Below are 15,486 nucleotides of genomic sequence, written 5' to 3' on the forward strand. Positions count from 1 at the left end.
TGCACACCTAACTGGAATGGATAGGAGCAACACATCTCGAAGAACAACAGTTACTATGGTGAGTAACCGTCTTTTACAGGGCACTCTCCTAGGCATTTAGGTGAATTTTGCAATTCAAACCTCATCATTGCATGACTTTCTGGAAGGAACGGTGCTTTCAGAAGCCAGATACCCTCTGATGAGGGCAACATGGAAGAGAGAGGAATGAGTAAGCATGATGTGCTGTATTCATACTCTTGCATGGTACTTCTAAGGGGCATTCAGGGGAAGCTGGCAATATCTCTGAGAAAGAGAGAAGCCAGAGTGCTGTGGAGTTGTCTTAAAGTATTATTTCCAAACAAAAAACTGTTATAGAAGAGCTAAGTTTGAAAGTATTTCAGTGGAGTCAAGGTGGCACCCCCTCTCCATTACTTTACTTACAAAATTTCTACGCCTGTCCAATAAAAAAAAAAATCCACATTAAACTCTATATGAACAGTAAAGAGATCCAGCCAGGTTTCCACTGCCATATAATCATTCACTAACCTCCCCATCTCCAATTTACAGCTCCCATCCAACTTTAACATTGCCCTGTTGTTTTGTTCTGTTATGGAAGTATGCTGTTGGAATACTAATGTGTTCAAACACTGAAAGACATTTATCAGCAATGCCAAAACACATTTGTAAGTTTGTAGGCTGAGCCATTCTGGAGATGATGTGCCAAAAAAAAATTAGGAAATTGTTCAAAAATTCAGTGAGGAGAAAGAGTCAACCAATATAACTTTAAACCTCTTTTTTGGGGGAGTTTCCCAGAAATAAATCTTTCTGAATGAGAAATGGCATGGAAATTTTCAGGGGGATCTGTTTCTTTTGGGTGGAATTTGGAGGTTATAATCGGAAAATTAGCTTCTGTAAGATTAGTTAGTTAGTCCAGACTGCCATTGCTATATGAAATTTCTCTTTTATAAAAAGTCAGTAACAAGTAAAATATGAATGTGCTGTGGTTTGACACCTTATTCCAACAGATTTGTTTTGTGTGTAGTCAGACATGGCTCTCCAGACTGTAATGATGAAAGTTTTGACTCCTGCTAGTGCTGCAGAACTAAGGCAGCTACAGAATAATGAGCTGGATGTTTTTCTGGTTTGTGCATTGCAGATAGATTCTTCACTAAATTCTGATTGCAGAATCTTAAATGTTGGTAGTGAGTGAACCGGAAAGACCCAACTTAATTTAGAAACCCCCAGGCTGAGTGTGCAGCATTAGCAGTTCACAAAGCCATAATTTTACTGGTAAACTGAGCAAGTTTAATGTGGAGTCAACAAACACTGGACCCCATAACTCTTTTGAATATGAGAACACTTTATAATCATTCATTTCAGCTAGATGTTTATACCTGTTTTTCAACTACACCTCTACCCCGATGTAACGCGGTCCTCGGGAGCCAAAAAATCTCACCGCCTTATAAGTGAGACCGCATTATATCGGGTTTGGTCCGGGCCCTTTAAATCACCACTGGAGCTCTGGCAGCGGGGCTCGGGCGGTGATTTAAAGGGCCCGGGGCTCCACATGAATTCGGATATAACACGGTAAAGCAGCGGGGCTTGGGTGGCGCTTTAAAGGGCCCGGGGCTCCCCACTGCTTTACTGCATTATATCCGAATTCATGTTATATCAGGTCACATTCTATCGGGGTAGAGGTGTAGTTCCAAAAGGAAGGGTGTGCATGTTGCCCAGCAGAGGGAGCTGTGAACAAGTGAATACCCTCCACAGCTTTTCTCTGAGTCTGATAAATGGATATATTCTTTAAAGACAATATTTACTGAGTTCTACACAAAATTGTGTCACCTAGAGGTTAATTTTAAATACACTGGTTTGCTAGTTTGCCAGGAGTACATTTTTAGCAGCTAGAGGCACTCGTATGCTATTTTGTTCAGAGTTACATGAACTTTTAATGCTATCAAGTATCCAGCTACATTCAAGGAGACACATGTTTACAATACAGTGCAAAAAGTAGCTATAAAAATAGAAGTGCATTCTTGACCTTGATCCTTATTGATCACGGTATCAGCATTTTTGGTGACGTATTCTTAGGGGCGTAGGCAGGCCATTGATAGATATCATACGCACAAAAGCAAGGTTGCCAGGCATGCACTCTGCACTCAACTGGAGCTAAAAGTCTGTAGAGAGAGGCTTGTGCATCATGCAGTGCCCAGCTGAAAATATGAAGTAGTCACAAGAGAAACTGTGTTTGAGAGCGTCATCTGGCCCAGGGTTTCAAACAGAAACGAGGCATTGAATCTGTCCGTGGAACTGCCTATCTTCTGTCTGAGCACTTGACTAAGGACACTGATTTGAATAGAAGGCCTGTGCTGGAAGGGAGTGCAGCCACTGACGCCTATTGTGAGCTCCTGAAAAGCTAGGAGCTTGGCTCTTGAGTTTGAGTGTGTGCGTACACTGTGCGTATCTTTTTTTGCACATCCAAATAGCAATTCTCTTTGCTACAGAACAAACTTGAAAAGTCTCAGCCATGGAGAAATGGGACAGCAGTGCAGGTACCTCTGCTTTCCACATGCCAGAGTGGATGGTGAGTTGACGTATAGTTTATTATTTTAGTTATTACACAGCAAATCAGTCACTATTGTATTTCTAAAGAGAGTTTCTCTTTGTCAAGTGGATTTATGCCAGCCGCAATTTTACTGCATTGTACTCAAGTATAACAACATTTACCAGGAATGGGAATCATTAAAGTCAGAGGCAGGCGAGATCCAGTAGTCCCATCTCCCTGCCAATGCAGGATTATTCTTCATTGTACATATATTCTCCAGTCTAACTGTAAAAGGTCAGGTGGCACTAGAAATAGTCTCTCTCTATGGAATGGGGATACTATTTTCCTATTTCACAGGGGGATTGTGTAAGGACTTGATGTTTATAAAGCAATCTGAGATACATGGAGGAAAAACCACTGGAAGTGCAGAATAATCTTCTGGGGTGCATTGCATTGTCTACTCTGAGAACAAGATATGGATAGCAAACACTCTTTATTCTTTCTTTGGCAGTCTTAATGTTTATTACTAAGTAGGACTCCGTCTTTGAAATGGCATCTGTGTTGCTTATGTCTGGGTTACCTTCCCTAATGTTAATTTTAAAACAGGCAACTGATACTCAGAGCAACATGTGCTGCTCAACCTCACCTCAGCCAGTAAGAGGGCAGGAGCAGAAACACAGTGAGAACTGAAATAACGTTTTCTCTGCTTTGCTCCTTTGACATGAGGAGTTCTTGAAATGGTTGACAACGTAGTGATTCTGTTTTCAAAACTAGCCAGCACTTGAACAGTTAAAGCTTGTGTCTGGGGGACAGCTTCCACCAGAGAAAGTGTCTGTGCACCTACCATGGTTTAAAAATGCTTATGCCATCCCAGCGCAAAAGAGCGCCATATTAAGAGCTATTACTCCTTCCCAGATTGCTACTCACGTTTTACAGCCTAACGTCTTTCTGTTTGAAAAGTTGACTCTTACTGGCTCTTCCTAGGCTGTGTCTGCACTACACACCTTTTAGCAACAGGACTGTGCCGCTACAGCCGTGCCGCTAAAAGCCGCGCGGTGTTGCTGCTGTTTGTCAGCGGGAGAGAGCTTTTCTGCCGACAAAAAACTTCCACCCCCAACGAGTGGCAGTAGCTTTGTTGGCAGGCGCTGTTCACACTGGTGCTTTTCATCAACAAAACTTTTGTCTTCTGGGGGAGTGTTCTTTTAACACCTCTGACAAAAGTTTTGTTGTTCAGGTACCAGTGTAGAGAAAGCCTAAGGAAGGCCTTTGATTTGTTTTAGGGCACTAAAGCAAGAGATTTGGATTTCTGTAGGAACTTAAAAATGTGTTGCAGCAACAAGCTTTGCAAATAGCCAGTGGTAAAAAATAGTATTTGAACCGGTCTGATGTAAACACTCAAAGATATAAAAATATCTTTTCAGAGAATCTGTTCTGATTTGGTTTGAACTTTGTTAGTCCTCTGGAGTAATTCAGCGTTAATTAGTCTCTCTAAAAGTTTTACAGTAATTATGAAGCTGTCATTTTCTTTCTCTGGCCTGCTGGTGGTCTACAGAGTGAAATTATCTACTGTACTTTACCCCAACTTATCTTGTATTTTATGTCACACTATTAAGAAATTGTTAATACATTTGAAGGTCAGCATTGATACAACTTTGCATAACATTTGACACTTTAGAAGTGTCTATTTTATACTGATTCAAATACCTTCAAACAGGGATTTCTGTTTATGAACTAGGTTTTAGTTTGGTCATTCGTAATTTCTAGCTCTTTAGGGCAAAAGTAATCATACTGGGATCTGACCCGTGCTAGCAAAAAATAAGTTTAAATGTGGTGGTTGCTAGCAGGGCTGTAACAGTTTCTCTTTGTGATCTGGACATGTATTTTTTCAGGAAAAAAAATGTTTTTAAAAAGTCTGTGCTACAAGGTCCCATCTACAAAGAGCTTGTGGTTGTGTTTAACAGCCATGCTTAATCAGTTTGAACTCTGCTAAACCCAGGTGTAACATGGTTTGCCAAGCCAATGTGGATGGGTCCAAACATACTATAAGTAAAGATTGTCCTGAACTGCAAAATTCACATGTTGGTTTGAATCTCTATTTCAAACCTGCTACCCCTCTCAGAGTTGTGGGGTGTTAAGATTCAGGGAGTTCGAGGATTACAAAGAATCACTGTTCTAACCTGCATCCGACGAAGTGGGTATTCACCCACGAAAGCTCATGCTCCAATACATTTGTTAGTCTATAAGGTGCCAAGAACTCTTTGCCGCTTGTTCTAACCTAGGTTCTAACCTAGGTTCCCACGTTGGATAAAGCACTGATTTTTAACTAAACCTACATTTAGTCCCTTCTGCATGGGTCAGCCAAGCTGTATTTTAAACTGGTTTGTACAACAACCAAGCTTAAGGTCCCACATACATTATAACTTTCACTGCATTGGAGGAATCAGTTGCAACACAGCAATCTCCTGACATGATTTAAAACAGTCTTGTAGTGTAGGTGTTCCTGAATTGTGCTACACATCTGAAGTTTTACAGGGCTGAAGAACAAAACAGGAATAGGGTTAATACGTGATGGAGGAGAATGAACCTAATGTTAACTATGTTGGGGGACTACTGTGACCCTCAATGAAGCTGAGATCTGGATTGTGCATAGATGGTATCATAGATAAGGCTAAGATTTTGTCACGGATATTTTTAGTAAAAGTCATGGATGTGTCGCGGAATATTCATGGAAGTCCGTGACCTGTCTGTGACTTTTACTAAAAATATCCTTGACAAAATGGGGAGCTGCAGAGTCCCCACACCACCAGCAGAGGCTGGGCAGCTGCGGTGGCTCCGGCTCGGAGCTCCGGGGCCTCCACCCTACCTGGGAGGCTCAGAGCTCCAGGTTTCCCTGCTGCCCTTGGCGGCCGGGAGCTGCTCGGCTCGGAGCCTCCCATGTCTCAGAGCTCCGGGGGCCCCCGCTGTCTGCAGCATCTGGGAGCTGTAGGGTACCCCCCACCAGCCACCACGTGCGGCAGGGGGACCCTGCAGCTTCCAGCCACCACGAGCTGGAGTCACAGAGGTCTCCGGAAGTCATGGATTCCAGGACTTCTGCAACCTCCATGACAAAATCGTAGCCTTAATCGTAGGTAACCTCTCAGGTAATCTATAGCTTGGTCTAAATACTGGCCTTAAGCAAATCTCTGTCCACACCAACCAAGGGAAACTTTTTGGTAGAAGAATCCTGCTAGCAAAACCCCCGTTTAAATGCAGTTGTGGCTCATGTGATTCTAACCCCAATGTGATCAGGATCAGAAGTACTGCTGGGGACCTCGGGCAGTTGTAAAATCAAGTACGGGATTTTCAGATCTGTCCTTTAAAATTCAGCAAAAGTTCCCTTATCTGGTGTCAGTAAAAAACCATGCTCAGTGCAGTGGTAGTGCTGGTGAGACACCAGCGACACCCAGGCAAGTGGATTCTTTCTGGAGACTTCAGCAGTTTCATGTTGAAGACATGGTAATAGCTCAGAGTGCACAGAGGGAACCGGTTTCACTTGTAATGATAACTCATTGCTCTGGGAAAAGGCTGTTCCTGTCTTGTGTGTGTCGAATACTGTACATATGGGTCCAAACAGCAGAGATGCCTGGACAACACATGCAGATGGCCCGTAGCAAGCGCATTAAAGTAACTTCTTGAGCACTTTCAAAACTAAGTGGAAAAACTTGCTGGTTTTGGGCCTGTGACTAAGATCAAGCGTAGTATCATTTCAACATCAAATGCATTCATTGTTGGGGGAAATGTATCCTGCCTTGAGGACCCAACAGGTGTTTTCCTCTCTAACTTCTCTGATCTTATGATTTTATACTGGAGACGACAAAGCCCCCTTTTGTTACCTGAGCAACTTGAAATAATATGGAAAGAACCTTGCCACTTGGTTTCAGCTGTCACAGTGCCGCTACAAACAGACCTGGTAACAAGTTTGGGGAACTATTTTCTCCATTTGTAAATGTTTGTCGTTCCTCATCCGAGTCTCTCTTTGGCCTTGTCCACACGAAGCTGTTTTATTAAAAATTTCCCACCAGCGCACTTCCAAACATGGTTGCTGTGGTGGTAGCCGTAATATAGACTAGGGACTATCAGATTGCAGCATTTTTACCTGTGTTACATACATTAGGGGGGAGGGATAGCTCAGTGGTTTGAGCATTGGCCTGCTAAACCCAGGGTTGTGAGTTCAATCCTTGAGGAGGCCACTTAGGGATCTGGGGCAAAAATTGGTCCTGCTAGTGAAGGCAGGGGGCTGGACTCAATGACCTTTCAAGGTCCCTTCCAGTTCTAGGAGATTGGTATATCTCCAATTATTTAAAAAAAATAAAAAAGCCTGCTCTGAACCGTTATATGAACATAGTGATAAAATTCTAGTATCTGCTTGGAGTCTTGTCTCCATTAGCACTTCCACCAGTGGAGCTGTATCAATTTGGCCATGGTGGGAAGATTTTTAGTGGAGAAGCCTAGCAATGGCAGTGAGGGGAAGGGATTTTCCTGGCATCCACGTGTGAAATTTCTACTCATCTGCTAGGACCGATTTGGGTAGGAGGTAGTCTGAACAAGCCACTGGGTATGAGGGTGGGCTTGATTGAAATATATCGTGATTCAGTCCCCTGTTGGCACTGATATCCAAGAGGTCTGAGGACCAAGTTCAACCTCCATCCCAGGTCTCCTGTGAAGTGGTAGAATATACTCAACTCTCAAGCTGGAGTTTGTACTATTCTAGGCAATGGTCTAATATTTGATTTTCATTTCATTTAGCACTGCACTGAGATTCTAGGTGCACTAGAGGTATTCTAGATCAGCAGTCCTCAAACTTTTGAGGGTTGCCGCCCCCCATACCCCTGTCCACATCCCCCTTCCTGCACCCCCCGCCCCCCCAGCTGGGTCCGGGAGTGGGACCATGGCTGGGAGGAGGGATAAGGGGGCCAAGGCTGGGGCTGCAGCTGGAGGTGGGGTTGGGCCGGGGCCATGTCTGGGGGCAGGGGCAGAAGGGTAGCCACAGCTGGGCTGCAGCCGGGGTTGGCAGCTGGGCTCATGGCCAGGTGTGGCTCCACTCCCGGCCTTGCCCCCAGCCTCAGCCCCGGGCTGGGAACAGAGTCGCGGCTGGGAATGAGGCCAGGCATGCATGGAGCCGGGAGCCAGTGCCGCGGCTGGGGGTGGGAGCATAGTTGCAGCTGGGCTGCAGTGGGGGCCAGCAGCCAGGCCTGTGGCCAGGTGCAGCTCCACTCCTGGCCTTGCCTCCTGCCTTGGCCCCGGGCTGGGAAAGGAGCCGCGGTCAGCGGCCGAAGCTAGGGACAGGGCCAGGAGCCGGGGACATGGCTGGGGGCTGGACCAGAATAGATCTGGGGGTGGGGAGGGGCTGGATGGCGCGCCCTCCCTGCCCCCAGGAGGACTGGCCTGGGCCCCGCTGCACCCCCCTGGATGGTCCTCCACGCCCTTCTAGGGGAGTGGTCTCCACACTTTGGGGACTTCTGCTCTAGATGGATGCCTATGGCCTCCCAGACAGCAAATGACCTGGCAACTGCAAGACGTCTGGATAATAAGATACATTATTGGGAGAAGTTCAAATTGTGCTTCAGAATTACAAAGGGTTAAAATGTACAAGTTAATCCACTGAGTTAGAATCCATGTGACATTTTAGCTGTAGGGCTGGAATCTTAAACACTTAAAGCTTTAGCATAGGCCTTGGCTCAACAAGTAGAGTTGTCAGGATTACACATTAATTTAAGGCATGAGAAAGTTTGGAACACTTCTACAGCTCCCTCCTCAAAAAGGATATGAATCATAAGTCTTTTGAACATATCTGAAGGAGTCAGGGTTAGAAGTTAACTGAAGTAACTTAACCTTCACATTTTACAGCTCATTTTGTGCAAGGCAGCTGTTGTCAATAAGCAAGGAATGAGTTTGTGTCACAGTGGAGGGGAAAGCATTGTGTCTACTTCAGCAAGCCAGTTGTGAGTGTTTTGGAGGCGTCTCAGCTATTAACACCAGGCATCCATACGCACATCTCTGATTTCATGTAGGAAAGTGTAACAGGATATAAAGCATCTCTCCTGGTAACCAGGGTATTGTATGTTGTTGCAGTCATGTGGTTTTCTTTTCCTGAAAAATGATGAGATCTTAGTCGGCTGGGGTCTTTTCACAAGTCTAGTGGTTAAAGCACAGTTTCCAGAGGATTCAATTCCAGTCTCTGCTCATTATGAGCTCTGGCAAGTTGTGTATCTGTCTGTACCTCCATTTTTCCATCTGTTAATAGGGTAATACTTTCCTCATGGGAACACTGGGAGGATGGAATAAAACACTTTGAGATCCTCTGATAGGAAGCGCTATTAAGGGCAAAGTATTATCATAATTCATGCTGGTCATAACCATTCTAGGTGAGATTGCCAAACAAGTTTCCATTTTAATCCTGTTATTTTTACAGCCTCCTAACTTTCTAAACTATTTTGGGATGATAGTTACTTGTTCTCTGCTTTAAGTTTGTCGTCTTCTTGATGGAACTTTTTGGGAAGTTTGGGTAAAATCATTTAACCCAGTCGGGTGTTCTGAGAGGCTGGGAATTTTCCCATTGGAAAGAGACATTCTTATCACCTTGTTTCTCATAGGAATAACTAAATAAAGGCTAGACTGTGAAATATCTAACTTGATATGTATAGAGATCTTACTGATCATTGCATTCTGATTAGCTGTAGAGTAATTTAGAATTTGCCCTGTTTTATTTCTACAAGTCCGTTTGCTGTGGAGCAAGGAATTTATAAGCTCCATTAGCAAATCCCCATGAACTTGTAGGCTGCACAAAATTGGTAGCCCCCGTTTCTTTTCCTTTGTTCCTTAAAAGAAACTAGAGATGTTAAGTGAAAAAAGCAAGCATTCCTGCAAGCGCTGTTTCCAAAATCAAGCACTCAAGATGTTTCCAAAGTTAGTTAGACTCATAGACTTTAAGGTCAGAAGGGACCATTATGATCATCTAGTCTGACCTCCTGCACAATGCAGGCCACAGAATCTCACCCACCCACTCCTGTAACAAACCCCTAACCTATGTCTGAGTTATTGAAGTCCTCAAATCGTGGTTTAAAGACCTCAAGGTGCAGAGAATCCTCCAGCAAGTGACCCGTGCCCCATGCTGCAGAGGAAGGTGAAAAACCTCCAGGGCCTCTGCCAATCTGCCCTGGAGGAAAATTCCTTCCCGATCCCAATATGGCGATCAGTTAAACCCTGAGCATGTGGGCAAGACTCACCAGCCAGCACCCAGGAAATAATTCTCTGTAGTAACTCAGATCCCACCCCATCTAACGTCCCATCACAGACCACTGGGCATATTTACCTGCAAATAATCAAAGATCAATTAATTGCCAAAATTAGGCTATCCCATCATACCATCCCCTCCATAAATTTATCAAGCTTAGTCTTAGTCTTGAACTCTGCAGCATTCACTCCTGTATATTACATACTGTTTTTTATGTGTATACTATAATAGTATATTAAGGCTTACAATTAACAAAGCAAACAGGAATAGAAAATACTCCATACACACAACATGGTCATGTTAACATTGTTGGAAGACCAGATTACAACCCCTGTATTTGCAGACTCATAGACTTTAAGGTCAAAAGGAACTATCATGATCATCTAGTCCAGAGGTTCTCAAACTGGGGCTCGTGACCCCTCAGGGGGTCGCGAGGTTATTACATGGGGGGTCATGAGCCGTCAGCCTCCACCCCAAATCCCGCTTTGCCTCCAGCATTTATAATGGTGTTAAATATATAAAAAAAAGTTTTTAATTTATAAGGGGGGGGTCGCACTCAGAGGCTTGCTGTGTGAAAGGGGTCACGAGTCCAACAGTTTGAGAACCACTGATCCAGTCTGACCTCCTGCACATTGCACTGTTAAAGGCACTTTTGTCTTTGTAGCACAGATAATTCAAAACATGTATTAACCATCTTCTCAAACTCTGGTACAGCACTGGACTTCAGTAGGACTGAATGTGATTCTCTTAACATTTAACCTCCTCAAAGAACAAGCATGTTGCAACCTTTTTTCCTGACAAGATAGTTGTTAAAGTAGGTTATTTGTGGGTTATATGGTCTGTTAAGCTTTGGTGCCTTAGGCTCTCTTTTCACTGGGAGGGAAAGTGTGTTTTTTACCTTGACGTAGCTACTCAGGGTAAACCATCAGTGGAGGATGTAAGGTTGACCTCCATTAAAGAGAGTGAAGTCAAAAGTACCTGTGCCTCGTCTCCACTAAGATTTTACATCAAGAAAACTAACTTGAACAGCTCTTTCAATGTAAAAAACTGTCTTCTCTAGGAATTTACAGTAAGATAGTAAAAACACACCTCTTTTGCCATGAAGATCTAGCCTGGGATGCAACAGTGGTGTTAATCCCAATGTCCTGGCAAATTTCCAGTTGGAATAATAGTTTTGCACCTCTCAAATCCCCTGTGCATTTTCAATTGAAGTAATATATTTCTTCACTTTGTCATAAGCTGTGCGGTGGTGTTGCTGTGTCCTATTAAACAGCTGTAACTTTTCACTCCAGAACTACATTAGCTGACTTTCAGCAATGAATGAAACTGAAGATTGACACCCAAATTTCATAATGATGGAGTGTTGTCTAATGCTTAAAGCAAAAGATGAGGAGTTAGGATCCTTGGGTTCTGTTCCCATCTCTACTGCAGATCATCTTTGTGAGATGGAATATTTGTTTCCCCACTTATAAAATGGGGATTCTTTATGTCCCTACCTCCCAGGGATGCTGTGATTCTTCTTCAAGCGATTGCTCATGTGTGTTCTACAATAGGTGTGCGTGCTCGCCATGTGCACCGGTGTCGGAAGTTTTTCCCCTAGCAGTACCTGTAGGGGAGCGTCCCTAGCGACCCCTGGAGTGGCGCCTCCATGGTGCAGTATAAGGGGCGCTGCATGCTCCCCCAACCCTCAATTCCTTCTTGCCACCAGTGAAGATGCTTCAGAACTGCTCTGCTCCAGCTGTGCTGCAGCTCATCCCCAGAACTCTTGTTCATTCAGTGTGTGGTACCTGTTATGACCTGGCGGGAATCCCTCCTCCGTCAATTGTGAGAGCACACTCGACTAGGGCGCAAGACTCCTTGGCTGCCTTTTTAGCCCATGTCCCCATTCAGGACATTTGCAGGGCTGCCACATGGTCTTCAATTCACACGTTCACCTCGCATTATGCGATCATTTCCCAGACCAGGGAAGACGCCGGGTTCGGCAGGGCTGTGCTCTGTCACGAGAATTTGTGAACTCCTAGCCACCTTCAACAGATCTAGCTTGGAATCACCTAATGTGGAATACACGTGAGCATCACTCGAAGAAGAAAAGACAGTTACCTTTTCCATAACTGGTGTTCTTCGAGACGTGTTGCTCGTGTCTATTCCACATCCCGCCCTCCTTCCCCTCTGTCGGAGTTGTCCGGCAAGAAGGAACTGAGGGTGGGGGGAGCGCGCAGCGCCCCTTATACCTCGCCACGGAGGCACCACTTCAGGGGTCACTAGGGCGCTCCCCTACGGGTACTGCTAGGGGAAAAACTTCCGACACCAGTGCATGTGGCAAGCACGCACGCCTATTGTGGAATAGACATGAGCAAAACATCTCGAAGAACACCAGTTATGGAAAAGGTAACTGTGTTTTCATACTGTTTAAGTGCTTTGAGACCCTTGATGAAATGTGCTATAGAAGAGCAAAATCCCATTATTGGAACTCAGTGAAGTGTTTGAGAGCATAGGATGCTGGGGGAAGGTGGAAATCTTGCTGTATTTTGCCATACTTGTTTAGACTTTACCATTAGCTAATCCAATTATGTACTATGACTCTCCCAGTGTCAACTGTTCTGGACACACACATTAGAGTTCTGTAGCAACCCTGCCTTGAGCACTGTAGCAGATTGCCTTGAGCCCATCCAGAAGGGACAAAATTGTTCTGTGAACAGGTCAGAGTAGCCAGCTGTGGAATAATGATTTAACCCATTAAGTACGAAATAAAAATCTGCCTCGTTTCAAGTCTTCTATTACAAATGAGGTGACCCTTGCTTAGCAAATGTGTAACAGAGCTGTGCCCTGTGTACTACACTAGTATGAGTGCTCTTTTGTGCCTATCTTGTCCATTCTTCTCCTTTTCCTCTCTCCTGCATTGGGGGGAATCTATAACATAGAGAAATTGATAGTCTGAAGCAGCACCAGCTAGGTAGGTGTTAATCTTGTCATTCCCCCAAGAGGCCCCGTGTTCTGAAAGAGCTTGACCCTTCCAAGGACAGAGAGCTCTGCGCTTGCTGCCATAGGGGTTGGCATCATTTGAAAAACATTTACCAACCTAACATGCCTTCATTGTTTTAGTTGCCCATTAGTTAATTTTGTTCTAATGAGGCTCTGTTAATGTAATCATCTGACATTGGGAAAGGGAGGTGGAGGAGAACCCAAGTTAAAAAGAGCCTAATTAGCAAGTTAATTATAGCAAGCAAGAAAATGTACCGGTTATATAAATAAGCGATTGTTATGCACGCACAAGTCAGGCCATGTTAGAAACCGCTGCTAATGGGTTAGAGGTCGGGGAACATTGTAACTCAGTGTAAAACAAAAAAGAAAAAATGCTCGGACTTGTTTGTGAGATGCTAGCAGAAATGCCTCATTAAATCTTGGGGTTCTTCCCTGCCAAATGGGCCACTGGAGAGGGAGCTGGAAACCCAGGCAAGTGTAGCCCTCTCCTTACCTGCCCTCCTCCCCCCACAATAAAATAGCCTTGAAACCAGAGCAGACAGGATTTCTGATGCTGGAGGTATAAATGAATGGCCAGCAACTACACTGGACAGGAAGGATTGCAGAAGAGCTGTAGATAATAACGCTATGCCGAACAAGAAGAAGTACATTGTGAATGGCGATTCAGAGATTAAAGCCCAGGTGAGGGCAGCCTTTAGGCACCATACTATAGACTTTCTAGAACAAAGTACAATTGTTTGTTTTTCTTCCCAGTCACTTACTTTTGGTATCGACTAAGCCCCTTCACCTGGTGTAAATGAAGCATAATTTCCAGAGAACGCATCTTTGTTTGGCTGTTTCCTCTCAAGATAGGGGTTTAAGTGCCGCAGCTTTGAGTTGAACTGGTTATTTTAGAGACGTTCTGTCGTTTCTCTTCCTGTGGGAAGGTATAGTGGAAATCTGGAGCGGGGAGGTTGGACGGGGCAAACCAGCATGTGAAAACCAGAGTTTCCGATGGCCATACTTGCTATTAAGCTTTGTAAATCCGTGCAGAGCTGGTCTTAAATTGGGGCTCTTGGACAGCTTCCTCGGGAAGAGGGGGGCTGTATCTCACTTCTTTAAAAAGAAGTGAGCATGCACCTGCATTTAGAAATCATTAACCCTCGTGGATCTTGCATGAATTCCAGCCTGAATCAGTCCGTCCTGCAAAGATCTATATGACTGTTAGAAGCAGTGTATATATAACCACAGATGGTCGAAGCAGGTCAGTCTCCTAAATCCAAGTGTTTGTCGTTTTTAAGGGTCTTAGAATTTATCACCTGAAAACTAACTCTCCTGGGAAATTGATTGTTACCTTCAGAGGGACTTTTGTTTCTTGGTCTAAACAAGTTCTACATGTAATCAGTATACTTGCTTTTGTTGGTGTCAAATAGCAAGGGAGAGTCTTGATTACAGGTTATGGTGGTAGCTTGTCTCAGGTGCAGCAGGAAGACGGCTCTTTCTGGGGTAGCGTAGCCTTGTGGAGAACGGGTGTGAATTAATAGAATTTTAAATGAGAATTTTGGTCTGACCATAAATTAAGTTTAAAGATCTTAATTCTTACATGTCTAGGTAGGGCATGTTTCTGTTCCGGAGATTCCAATTCTGAACTGCAGTCCTGATCTAGAAATTGTACCATTTAAAAAAAAAAAGGTGTGTGTGTGTATATACACACACCCACACACAGTATGATCGTGTGTGTATCACCATCATACTGTGTGTATACATATACATAAGAAATATGTATATAATATACAACCAGACTGAGCTGGTTATAGTAATTGTCCGACAGAAACCAAATTCCAATTATTGACCTACACAGGACTGTGAATGAGAGTGGAAGGATATAGTTTCATGAGAGGGACTTAGTGAAATATTATGCAAGTTAAAAACACGACTGGGGTGTGGACAGGAAGGCATATCATTGCTATATATAGTGCTGCTGTTGGTTTGGTATGTAAGTGCCATGTCTTGGGGTTCAGTGCCCTGTTTTAGTTACTCACTCTTGGCTTGAGTCGGCATTCCTGTGGTTAGAGCTGAGATGTGGTAGTAACATGACCTGGGTTCTAGTTCTTTGTAATTTGGTCACTGTTTTAATCTGTGAACTTGGGCAAGTCACTTAGATTCCTGTGTTACTTTGGAAAAAGTGCTTTGAGATCTCTATACGTACTATATAAATGCTAAAGATAATTGCACTTTTTACAGCATTTGTAATGAAAATCCCTTAAGAGATGATGCCAGAGAATATTAACAGAATGTTGCTTTTTTTCCCTGAATTCTTCAATAGGAGTTATTAAGCCTTGTTAGCCTTCCAGCATATCTAACTTTTCCTAGAGCATCATTTTATGCCAATAATCTGATGGGGTAGAGCTCTTCCAGCCATGGAGGGATCTGTTTAAATGAAAAGAGCATTCTTGTAGAAAAACAGCCTTCTTAGGGTACGTCTATACTACCCGCTGATCCGGCAGGTAGTAATCGATCTATCGGGGATCGATTTATCGCGTCTTGTCTAGACACGATAAATCGATCCGCGAATCAACGCCCATACTCCACCTCGACAGGAGGAGTAAGCAGCGTCAACGGGGGAGCCACAGCAGTCGATTCACCACCGCGAGGATGGCCAGGTAAGTCGAACTAAGATACTTCGACTTCGTAGCTGGAGTTGCGTATCTTAGTTCGATTTCCCCCG

At 44.1% G+C, this 15,486-nt stretch overlaps 1 protein-coding gene across 8 annotated transcripts in view; it reads left to right on the top strand.

The window, feature by feature from the left end:
* Nucleotides 1-15,486, top strand: part of AHCYL2 (adenosylhomocysteinase like 2) — a 242,444-nt gene that overhangs the window by 160,229 nt on the left and 66,729 nt on the right. For 2 of the 8 annotated variants that reach the window (XM_045028172.1, XM_045028177.1), the window contains exon 1: nt 2,480-2,563. The exons of 5 other annotated variants lie outside the window; for them this stretch is intronic. In XM_045028172.1, the coding sequence (XP_044884107.1) occupies nt 2,507-2,563 (57 nt within the window). In that variant the 5' untranslated portion in view covers nt 2,480-2,506. Of the gene's footprint in view, nt 1-2,479; nt 2,564-13,437; nt 13,461-15,486 lie in introns of those variants that run through there. One more of the 8 variants, XM_045028187.1, reaches the window with a different exon arrangement.

The sequence above is a fragment of the Mauremys mutica genome, chromosome 1 (assembly GCF_020497125.1).
Source record: "Mauremys mutica isolate MM-2020 ecotype Southern chromosome 1, ASM2049712v1, whole genome shotgun sequence".
Classification (NCBI taxonomy): Eukaryota; Metazoa; Chordata; order Testudines; family Geoemydidae; genus Mauremys; species Mauremys mutica.